The following is a 12,033-nucleotide window of genomic DNA, read 5'->3' as shown; positions in this document are numbered from 1 at the left end:
TTGTTAAGGGCTTGGACACGCTATAGGCAGGAAACATGTTCCCGATGTTGGGGGAGTCCAGAACCAGGGGCCACAGTTTAAGAATAAGGAGCAGGCCATTTAGAACGGAGACAATGAAACACTTTTTCTCACAGAGAGTGGTGAGTCTGTGGAATTCTCTGCCTCAGAGGGCAGTGGAGGCCGGTTCTCTGGATGCTTTCAAGAGAGAGCTAGATAGGGCTCTTAAAAATAGCGGAGTCAGGGAATATGGGGAGAAGGCAGGAACGGGGGGTACTGATTAGGGATGATCAGCCATGATCACATTGAATGGCGGTGCTGGCTCAAAGGGGCGAATGGCCTACTCCTGCACCTATTGTGTATTGTCTATAAGGCAACAACTCGACCACTGCTCCGCTGTGTCACCCTTTGTGGTATCATTGTTTTAAAAGAGTAATTAGCCTGACAGGATATGGAAAATTATTGTAAAATATTCTGAAAGTGTTCAAAGACACAGCAGCCAACAAGGATTTGTTACAGGAAAGTTGCTCCTGATTAATGATCACATATTTGGAGAAGATAACATGTGAAATCAATAATCATAATTAAATCAATAAGGAACCCTGTGAGGATATTTGACAAGGATCTATGGAGCTGACTGATCAGGGAAGTACAAGCTCATGGAAGCCAATATGACCTTGTGAGCAGCACAGTGGTGCAGTGGTAGAGTTGCTGCCTTACAACTCCAGAGACCCAGGTTCCATCCTGACTATGGATGCTGTCTGTGTGGAGTTTGTACGTTCTCCCCGTGTACGACGGGATCTCCTCCAACACTCCAAAGACGTACAGGATTGTATGTTGATTGGCTTGGTATGATTGTAAATTGTCCCTAGTGTGGGTAGGATCGCTAGCCAGTGGGCCGAATGGCCTGTTTCCTCGCTGTATCTCTAAACTAAAAAAAAACGAATCTAAAAATTGAGGTCACGGATAAAGGCAGCTTTGGTGCATGCGATAGGGTTTGCAGTGTCTATAATAGGACCTTTTAATGGCATAAAAAGATTCAGGTCAAGACAGTCTCTATAATACTAAAACTCTTCCTATTGTTTATGTTTGTGTCAAAGATGTGTCAATCAGTTTTTTTCTATCTTCTTCCAAACGCAAGGACACAGCCTTCCCATTTTCACATATCCTACTCACATTTTTCCCGTTGTGGCGATAAACATCTTCCCGTCAATTTCCCACCTATATTTTCGATATCAATCCTTTAAATTTAAAAAAACAGCCCCCAAAACGCACCCATTTCGGAAAAAAAAACCTCGAGTGAGGTCACAATGCACTCGCAAGGAGGGACAGGCCACTCTGGGAGGGAGGGACACTCCAGCCTTCGTGCGGTGGCTGCCAGTGCCCGACACCCAGTGGTGAGAGTGGTGCCGCACGCCCGCCCTGGCTGGAGCCGAGCCCTGGTGCTCGAGCTGGAGTGAGAGCCGAGCCCGGGGCCGAGAAAGAAACCGCCGCTGGAACCAAGGACGCGCCTGGGTCCGTCCGGGATCAGGAACGAGCACGGAGATAAAGTCGGGGCCTGGACTGGAGCCCAGGTGGTGGTTGAACTGACGGCTGGAGTCTACAGCCAGAGCCGGGACGAGTACCAGAACCAGGCCCTGGCGCTGCTCTACGACCTGGGTAGGTCCTGGGGCAGAGAATGGGATGGAGGGGAGGAGGGAAATGGAGGAGGGAGGGAAATGAGGAGGGGGAGATGGGGTGGGATGGTAGAGGGAGATGGGGAGGAGTGAAGTAGGGAGATGCCCCCTCCCTATCTACCCTCACTACAACCCTCTCTACCCCCCCTCTCCACCCCCTTCCCTCCCCTCACTTCCCTCTACCCCCCCCCTCCCTCCCCCCCCACTCTCCCTCTCAATACCCTCTCTGCCCATCTCCACTCCCCTCCCTCTCTACCACCCCTCCCTCTCTACCCCCCCGTCCCTCTCTAGGAATTGAAGAGGGAGGGTGAAGAGGAGGAGGAAGTGCTGGGGGATGAGGAGCCATGAGCCCCGCCTGCGCAGTTGGGGGCTATGCGTGAGTGGTGCAATATTGCGTCGGGGGAACACCTTGCGTTGGGGGAACGGGTGAGTGGTGGTATAAATATAAATTGCCCCTGGTGTATGTACGGTAGTGTTAATGTGGGGGAATCGCAGGTCGGCACGGACTCGGTGGGCCGAAGGGCCTGCTTCCGTGCTGTATCTCTAAACTAAACCATCTACTCCCCTCATGAATTTCTACACCGTTCTAAGAATACCCCACTGTTAAAAATCTCCTCACATGCCTATTTTCTCTTCACTAATACTCCTGAGAAACACCTCAGAGTGTTTTTACTAAGATGAAGGTGTTACACTAATGAAGGTTGTTGTTGTTAATGTTGCTTTCGAGAAATAAGTTCATTAACAAAAGTTAACGAAGAATATCCAAAGGGGGGGGGGGGGGGGGGGGGGGGGGGGTATCGCTGGTTGGTGTCGACTCGGTGGGCCGAAGGGCCTGTTTCTGTGCTGTATCTCTAAACTAAAGTAAACATGGATATGCAGAGAATGGAGGGATATGGATCATGTGCAGTTTGCACCATGTTCAGCACAGACGATGTGGGCCGAAGGGCCTGTTCCTGGCCTCAAACTGTTCTACGTTCATGATTAAGAAATATGCAAACGATTGGAAATGGTGCGGAAGTAAGGCTCAGACTGCAGGAAGACCATGCAAGACATGATAACATTGGGGAGGGTTGAGAGGAAACGCTCAAAGATGTTGCCAGAGAATTATAAAATATATTAGGTGAAAGAATTGGCTTGTCAGATGAGCAGGAAAGAGCTGAATACAATTCAGTCTGGAGAAATATTGCAAAGGAAAAAAAAGGCTAAGGGATACGCACGGGTACAGGGGTCTGGGTATGATAGACAATAGGCAATAGGTGCAGGAGTAGGCCATTCGGCCCTTCGAGCCAGCACCGCCATTCAAAGTGTTCATGGCTGATCATCCCCAAACAGTACCCCATTCCTGCCTTCCCCCCATATCCCCTGACTCCGCTATCCAGCTCCCTCTTGGAAGTATCCAGAGAACCGGCCTCCACCACCCTCTGAGGCAGAGAATTCCACAGTCTCACAACTCTCTGTGAGAAAGGGTTTCCTCGTCTCTGTTCTAAATGGTATACCCCTTATTCTTAAACTGTGGCCCCTGGTTCTGGACTCCACCAACATCGGGAACATTGGGGAGAGACGGGGAGAGAAGGGGAGGAGAAGGGATGGAAACACTTTTAAAAAGCCAGACAACTTATCATAAAGTTTAGCGGGCATTTAACATTACCGCACGGTTTTCCTTGGTCCTGAAAACTACAATCAGCCAATTAAAATGCCCGGTCAGCGAAAGAGATTGCATATGGCTGCCCTTGACTGCCTGTAACTACATGGCGACCCCACTCCACTATGAGTTCAAAAGACCCATGCCGACCAATATTAACTCACGGAAATTTTTTCAACATGCTGAAAAATCCCCGAGCATGACGGTGAGTACCAGTGACCTCCTAAGACCACGACCATGCTGCGAATTTGGGGCTTTAAGGGGCTGCCCCACTGCGGCGACCTAATCTACGAGTTTAGAAGTGTTTGTCCGTGACTCATACTCGCGGCATGGTCGACATGAGGTCTATGTAACTCTCCTTCATGCTTGAGAGCAATCCCTGCGTACTCGAGGCCTCAGCTAGGTTGTGGCGTATTTTTCAACATGCTGAAAAATGCCTGCGAGTGAAAAATGATCGCCATAGAAAAAATCGATATTTTTTTACTTGTTGGCTTAATCGAGGTAGGTCCTAGTAGGTCATAATGCTATTTGTAGGTAGTCAAAGTCAATCGAAGGTAGAGCTCGTTGAGGAAAAGAAAGATAAGTAACCGACCGGTAATGTCAAATGCCTGCTAAAATTTATTAAACGTTGTCTGCCTTCTTAAAAGTGTGCGGATGTGAATTTCAGAAAGCTCTCTCCCGCTTTCCGTGTGTGTGTGTGTGTGCGTCTCCCCGTTTCATCGCTGATGGTTGATCCAACTCAAGGTTTTTCAGGCGAGTGACCTTGAGCTTGCAGGTCGAAGACAGTTGCTGAAAAGTCGCGTCAGTGGGACAGCCCCATTAAGACTATACATTCAAGCCGCCCAATGCACAGATACAGGATAAAGGGAATAATGTTTAGTGCAAGTTAAATTCCTGTCAAGGCAAAGTAAACATCGACCATGGGTCTCCAATGACATAGCATGTAGGTCAGGGCCGTTCTCAAGTTGGTGATAGGATGGTTCAGTTGCCTGACACCAGCTGGGAAGAAACTGTCCCTGAATCTGGAGGTGTGCGTTTTCACACTTCTGTACCTCTTGCCTGATGGGAGAGGGGAGACGAGGGAGTGACTGGGGCGAGACTGGTCCTTGATTATGCTGTGGGCCGTGCCAAGGCAGCGTGAAGTGCAGATGTAGTCAATATCAGGGAGGTTGGTTTGCATAAAAATCTGGGCTACATCCACAACTTACTGCAATTTCTTTCAGTCTTGACCTCTACTTGTAACATCAAACAAAATGTTTATTGGTCAAATATCATTCCTTTAATAATTCCATTCTGACATTCCTCTTTAAAAGATGATTTTAACAGTCCTCAGTATTCCCATTTTAGCTGGTATTTATATATTGGGACAAGTAGGCATCTTGTATAACAAGATTTTTTATTATACAAGTACCTCTACAAAACCTCTTTATAGAGCTGTTCAAAACCATAAAGAGCAAGTTGCTGAAATCAGAAATTTTAATTGATTACAATGTCTACCATCTACAAAATGCATGTGGTTCATAGCCGATGCTATAGTGATAATATCTCCCAACACACGTGGAAACAAAGAACTGCAGACAATGGTTAATACATAAAAGGACACATCGTCCTGGTTCTTGGTGACAGGAAAAGAGTTAGGAAGGTCAGGCAGCATCTCAGGTCATTAGGAAGGTCAGCAGGTCAGGAGAACATGGGAAGGTGGCATTTTGGGTCAAGACTGAAGGGCGATGAAGGGTCTCGACCCGAAACGTCACCTGTCCATATTCTCCAGAGATGCTACCAGACCTGTCCAGGTTGTGAATCTGCGGAATTCTCTGCCGCAGAAGGCAGTGGAGGCCAATTCACTGGATGTATTCAAGAGGGAGTTGGATATAGCTCTTAGGGCTAACAGAATCGAGGGATTATGGGGAGAAAGCAGGAACAGGGTACTGATCTGGATAATCAGCTATAATCATATTGAATGGCTTACTCCTACACCTATTTTCCATGTTTCTATGACCTGCTGAGTTACTCTAAGACTTTGTGTCCTCCCAACTCCTGTCCCCTTCCATGTAAGAACGTCAGGTACATGGGAGCAGTGCCATTAACACTTGGAAATGCATTGTCGTTCTTTCATTGTCACTGGATCTTAATCCTGGAAGTTTCTCTCCAATGTTATCTTGGAAATACCTCCACAAGAAGATTTCAGTGGAGATTTCACATTAACGCCAGTTCAAAGTGGTGAAAGGCAGATTGGGATGGGCAATCATTGCAGCCCCTTCCAGCATGATCCAGAGCCACAGAATAACAAATCCCCATCAAGATATCCTTTCATTCTTTGAGGACTTTGTACTATTTGCTCCAGCTTCATAATGAGATAGCAAGTTCTACTTGTTCTTTGAAAGTGGCGTCATGGGTAGATGGATAGGGTGGTCAAAATGGCTTTTGGGTCATTGACCTTCATCAGTCAAAATATTGAATCTCGAAGGTACACAAAAATGTTGGAGAAACTCAGTGGGTGCAGCTGTATCTATGGAGCGAAGGAAATAGGCAACGTTTTGGGCCGAAACCCTTCTTCAGACTGACTTGAAGAGCCGAATGGCACCTATTTTTGAATATCGAAGTTGGGAGGTCATGTTACAGGTACACAAAACATTGATGAGGCCACATTTGTTCAGTTTATGGCACCATGTAACAGGAAAGTTGTTTAGTTCAATTTAGAGATACAGCGCGGAAACAGGCCCTTCAGCACACCGTATCCGTGCCGACCAGCGATCCCCTCACACTAACACTATCCTACACACACTAAGGACAAATTTTACATTTATACCAAGCCAATTAACCTACAAACCTGTACGCCTTTGGAGTGGGAGGAAACTGAAGATCTCTGAGAAAACCCGCGCAGGTCACGGGGAGAACGTACAAACTTGGTATGGACAAAACCAGTAGTCAGGATCGAACCCGGGCCTCTGACGCTGTAAGTGCTGTAAGGTAGCAGCTCTACCTTGGCACCACTCATGTCAAGCTGGAAAGGGTGCAGAGAAGATAGACGAGGATGTTGCCAGGACTCGGGGGCCTGAGCTATAGGGAGAGGTCGAGCAGGCTGCAACTCTATTCCTTGGATCACAGGAGTATGAGAGGTAATCTTATACAGGGTATTGTATTTAATCGAGAGAGGAATAGATCGGGTAAACATACAGTCCCTTGCCCAGAGTAGGGGAAACTGAGAACCAGAGGACATAGGTTTAAGGGGCTGAGTACGGAGGTGGGTGAGCCGGGCCTGCTAGAGGGCTGGGTGCCTTTGCTCCATATTGTGGGAGCAAAATGGAAAGGCCACGCGGAGTTGGCGTTCAACGAAACAGGCGACTTATTGTGAGCTTGGTACATTTTTTTTTTGGTACGAGCTTTTGCACAGAGACTTGATTAACAATAAACAAGGTCTTAATTGCAGAATGGAACTCAGGAAGACTTTGTTCACAAATTATGGGAGTAGAATTAGCTCATTCGTCCCATCGAGACTACCCCGCCATTCAATCATTGCTGATCTAATCCTATTTTCATGCCTTCTCTCCATAACCCCTTTCACCCGTTCTAATCAAGAATTTGTCTATCTCTGCCTTAAAAATATATCTACTGACTTGGCCACCACAGCCCTCTGTGACAATGAGTTCCACAGATTAACCACCCTCTGACTAAAGAAGTTCCCCCTCACCTCCTTTCTAAAAGAGCGCCCTTTAATTCTGAGGCTATGACCTCTGGTCCTAGACTCTCCCACCAGTGGAAACATCCTTTCCACATCCACTCTATCTATGCCTTTCATTATTCTTGCAAGTTTCAATGAGGTCCCCCCTCAACTTTCTAAACTCCAGGGAGTACAGGCCCAGTGCCGTCAAACGCTCATCAAATGCTGACCCACTACTCGTTCCTGGATTTATTCTTGTAGTTAGGTGCCAAATAGGATGAGATGATTATCCAAAAATCTAAATTCATTAACACTAGATCCAAATTGCTGTTACAATTATGGGTGCACGCATAATCAATTAATTTCATGTTAGGCTTTGTCTGCGATTTCCTGTCACTACATTAGCACAATCCTCATCCCTATTCACTAATTATTAGCCCTCTCTATTTTTTATTCTGCAACAAACAATATCACCGACCGATTTATATCACTGGCCTCTATCGTAAACTGCTGATCAACTAAATGGTTAGATTCGGAGTGAGTAACTGCAGCTTTCACAACTAAACAAGTATCTGACAGTTTCCACACGTTTTTATTTACACCGTCACATTTTAATTAGGAAATGCCCTGCAAAAACAAAATACACACAAACACAGGGAAAAAATAGATACACTGCGAAACCAGTGAGAATACAGAATGTTTAAAAACAACCCGACTCTTACAAATATTATAACTTAGAAAATATATCTATAGCCCACAGTTGCTCTAAATCGCAAATCTTAGAGGACTATTAAACGCAACTTGAATTTCAGGACTTAGTACTTCAAAGTAAAATCGTAATTTAAGACACAAAGTACAAAAGAGAGCATGGAACAGAAAGGAGAAAAAGTATACCACTCGACAATGTTTATAAAGGCTTAGGAATATTGGACTGGGAAAAACAAGAATTGTAATTCTTAACAACGGTTAATCTTTGTAATTCTATCCTATTATCATGATGGGGGGGGATCTTGACAGAAGCCTCCTGGTGGCGATCCCCGGAAAGGACGACACGATGCACTCTGTAGCGCGTCGGGCGTCCAATTCTTTCAACATGTTAGACGACGCCAAAAGCCAACAGCGAGCTACAACAAAGGGAAAGGAAGGCAGATGGCGGAGGAGAGCCCAGATCCACCAGAGTCATGGATGGGCCTTCGTCAAGGCCGGCCCTCTCCGTCTGTGGACGATCTCCGCACAGGCACAGATGTGGCACTGGCTGTGGCAAAGCGATGGCAGAGCGTCGTCTGACACACGAGCGAGCGAACCATGATGGGGAAAGATAGTGTGTAGTAAAAGGACTTCAGATGCCGGTTTACACCAAAGATAGACACAAAATTCTGGAGTAACTCAGCAGGACATGCAGCATCTCTGGAGAGAAGAAATGGGTGATGTTTCGGGTCGAGACCCTTCTTCAGACTAGAAGAAGGGTCACGGGTCTCAACCTGAAACCTCACCCATTCCTTCTCTCCTGAGATGCTGCCCGACCTGCTGAGTTACTCCAGCATTTTGTGTCTATCGTGGAGAAAGATAGAACAGCTAGATCACTGCCCCCTCTTTCTCTCTCAATATATATATCATTGATTCTACACACCTGCGTCATATTTAATGGGAAAGCATTGGATACAATCTTTTCACTCACTCTCTAATCTTAGTGCAGTGGTGAACGGGAGAGTGGGTGGATGAAAGAGAAACGTATTCATGAGAAGTTGAAGACAAGGGCCCTTGACATGCCAAAACAAGATATCGTGAAGAGCACTTTTAATATCAAGGAGATCTGAAAACAGATTAACTGCTTTCTCTTTCATTGCCAACTTGCTATAATGCAGAACAAATGTAGGTTCTTTTTTAAATATAAATAAGAAAAATATTGCCTTTGCTAGCAGATGCTTAACAGCCCTGTTTTTAACTAAACAGGTAACGGACACAGATAAATAACATGGGTAAAATAGTTGACTTATTTTAAATGCACGATAGCTGCACCAGGCATTCTAATTCTGTAAACACCAGCAAAGACTCGACAACCTCGTGAACCTCCCCTCCGTCAGATGATCACCTGCAGTTCCAATCTGGCTGTTGTCGGCGTCACTTTGATAAGAACAAAACTCCGTTCCCTGTCATCTACAGAGAGATTTTTTTGAAGAAACACTCAAGCAGAATTATTCACACACAGTTTGAAGTGGCTTTGGACAAGCGAACACGATTGCCAGGACATAACTACAGGGGGCTACGGTAAAGTCAGGCTCTGCCCAACAATGTCCCAGAATATACTGTCGGAACTCCACTCTGAAGAGTGTCAGGGGTTATGGGGAGAATGCAGGAGAACGGGGTTAGGAGGGAGAGGCAGATCAGCCGTGATCATATTGAATGGTGGTGCAGGCTCGAAGGGCCTACTCCTGCACCTATTTTCTATGTTTCTATGATTGACTGGCTTGATGGGCAGAAAGGCCTAAATCTGCTCCCGCCATTTATGACTTTAAGGATGAGAATTAACTTGTGGGTTTGGACAATGGCAGTAAGCGCTCAATCCATTTGCAACTAATCGCAGAATCTCGAGGTGAGAAAATGCACACAGGCTGTCAGTCCCTGCAGTAACGCATCCCTTGGTATCTGGGCTGCTGTTGTGCTTCAAGTAGTTTTCCTCCCACATCAGTTTCAGGGCATCAGTCGCTCGTGATTGCCAGCTGGTGATAACTACAGTGGGCCGCGCCAGAACAGAGAGAAAAAAAAAAAAATTGAAAGCAGAACTAACTGAGAAAATAAAGATCCACGTTAGGTTTTGATGTGATGCACCAGTGAGCAGTGGCTGGATGCTGAAATCTCTCAGGAGATAATTAACAGTGTAAACAGCAACTGTTACTTTGCAATTCGGTATTTTACTAATGTCTCTCATTGGCAATTCCAGTACTGTGCAATCTGTAGCAACATAGAATGCCCATCGAATGGCGGCTCAACACAATCTAATAATTCAGACCTTAGCTCCATCTTGTCAAGGGGTTCTGTACTGCTTAATCCAAACGCAGGAAGAACACACTTGACATTACATCTATCACCAAGTTTTTCTTACTCAATTGCATCAAATAATAATTAGTTCATTTTAGTTTAAAGTTACAGCACGGGAGCAAGTCCGCACCGACCAGCAATCCCGGCACATTAACACTATCCTACACACACACACTAGGGACAATTTACACACACACACACCAAGCCGATTAACCAACATACCTGTATGTCTTTGGTGTGTGGGAGGAAACCGAAAATCTCGGAGAAAACCCACGTGGCCTCTGAACTGACAGCACCCGTGGTCGGGATCGAACCCGGGTCATCAGCGCTGCAAGGCAGCAACTCTACCGCTGCGCCACTGTGCAGCAGAAAGGCATTTGCCACAATAAAATTGAAGCTTGATTATTCAGCCGTGGTTACCGTCTAGAGTTCCCTAGAATTGTTAACTGCAGCCCGCCATGTCTCTTTCGATTGCATAATCAAAACCCTAAACACGCATCCTTAAAACAGCCCATCATTCACAGAACACGCGTTAGCTTATTATTTCACACACATTTCCAATCTAACAATATTAATTAGCAATTCTTATTTCTTACACAAAGTTCAACGTTTTCTTTTAAAACACTAGTGGAAAAAAATCAACAGGTCTGAGTTTAATCCGTTCCTTTTTGTTTGGAGAAAGTGCAAATCCTAACGTGTGCAATTCAATTCTACGGGGGGGGGGGGGGGGGGGGGGGGGGGGGTTTAAAACCATTCATTTCCTCCGTCATTCGGCGGGTGGTCAAACAGAGACCAGAACATCGAGGTAGAGTCGATCATAGGATTCCTTGAACAGCAGAATAAGGACAAGGCTGAACATACACGATGCAGTCAGGCACCAATTCAGCCAGGAAACATCTGAAAAACAGACAGAGAAGAACGTTAGTACCTGTAAGAAAATCATTCATCCTTTCTACAAGTGTATGCAGTTGAATACCGAGCTAAATTTGACAAGAACGCCTGCGCTTTTATACCTGATGGTATGCACTGATATAGGATTAGCTACAAAGAAAAAGTCTCACCACAATTATTGGGCAAGGTTTAAAGTCCATTTCAGTGGTTCTAATGTAACGATACCATAATGTAATAATAATAATAATAATCTTATTTATATAGCACATTTTTAGTCAACTTGCATTGACCCCAAAGTGCTTCACATAATTACATTACATTTACACACAGGCAAAGGTGGGTGAAGTGTCTTGCCCCAAGGACAGTATGCACTCCAAGTGGGATTCGAACCGGCTACCTTCCGGTTGCCAGCCGAACACTTAGCCCATTGTGCCATCTGTCGTACAACCATCCAATACATATGGCAACAAGTAAAGAGAGGCATAGTCATAGAATGATGCAGCGGTGAAACAGGCCCTTTGGCCCAACGTGTCAACATTGACCATCACGCCCAATCTACACTAGTCTCACCTCCCTGCGTTTGGCCCAGATCCCTCTAAACCTACTCTGTCCTATCCATGCACTTGTCTAAATGTTTCTTAAATGTTGTGATAGTCACAGCCTCAAATACCTCCTCTGGCAGTTCGTCCAATACACCCACCGCACTTAGTAAAAATAATGCTCCTCAGGTTCCTATTAAATCTTTCCTCCCCCACCTTACACCTATGCCCTCTGGTTCATAGAAATTAGAAAAGTTAAGAACATTTGCTTCAGTGTTATCCACTTACAACGTGATTGTGTTTTTAATAAGACTTGGCATATGAAATGGAGAAATTTAATTTGTTTTTTTAATAAAAATAGTTGTGGAGATTCGCAATCTTCCACTGTAAAGAATGGTTGGAGTGGAATCCATTAGAGCTTTGTTATTTGCAATTGAATAAGTGTCTTTTTTGAGTAGGTAACTGAAGAATCGTCAGGGAAAAATCAGCAGAATTGAAGTAGTTGGAGTTTAGATAGATAGATAGATAGATAGCCTTTTATTGTCATTCAGACCGAAGTCTGAACAAAATTGCAGCAGTCATACATAT

At 45.3% G+C, this 12,033-nt stretch overlaps 1 protein-coding gene across 2 annotated transcripts in view; it reads right to left on the bottom strand.

Moving 5' to 3' along the window:
* Positions 1-7,565: 7,565 nt before the first annotated feature.
* Positions 7,566-12,033, bottom strand: part of slc49a4 (solute carrier family 49 member 4) — a 91,599-nt gene continuing 87,131 nt past the window's right edge. Inside the window, exons 9-10 of one of the 2 annotated variants that reach the window (XR_008723787.1) lie at positions 8,513-10,912; positions 7,566-8,361 (exon numbers count right to left, since the gene is read on the bottom strand). Coding sequence is in view for 1 of the 2 variants with exons in the window: in XM_055638785.1 (XP_055494760.1) it covers positions 10,797-10,912 (116 nt within the window). In the remaining variant the exon portion in view is untranslated. Of the gene's footprint in view, positions 10,913-12,033 lie in introns of both variants that reach the window. The other variant, XM_055638785.1, reaches the window with a different exon arrangement.

Source organism: Leucoraja erinacea, chromosome 7 (genome assembly GCF_028641065.1).
Source record: "Leucoraja erinacea ecotype New England chromosome 7, Leri_hhj_1, whole genome shotgun sequence".
Taxonomy (NCBI): domain Eukaryota; kingdom Metazoa; phylum Chordata; class Chondrichthyes; order Rajiformes; family Rajidae; genus Leucoraja; species Leucoraja erinaceus.
This window is presented reverse-complemented; position numbering and strand designations above follow the sequence as displayed.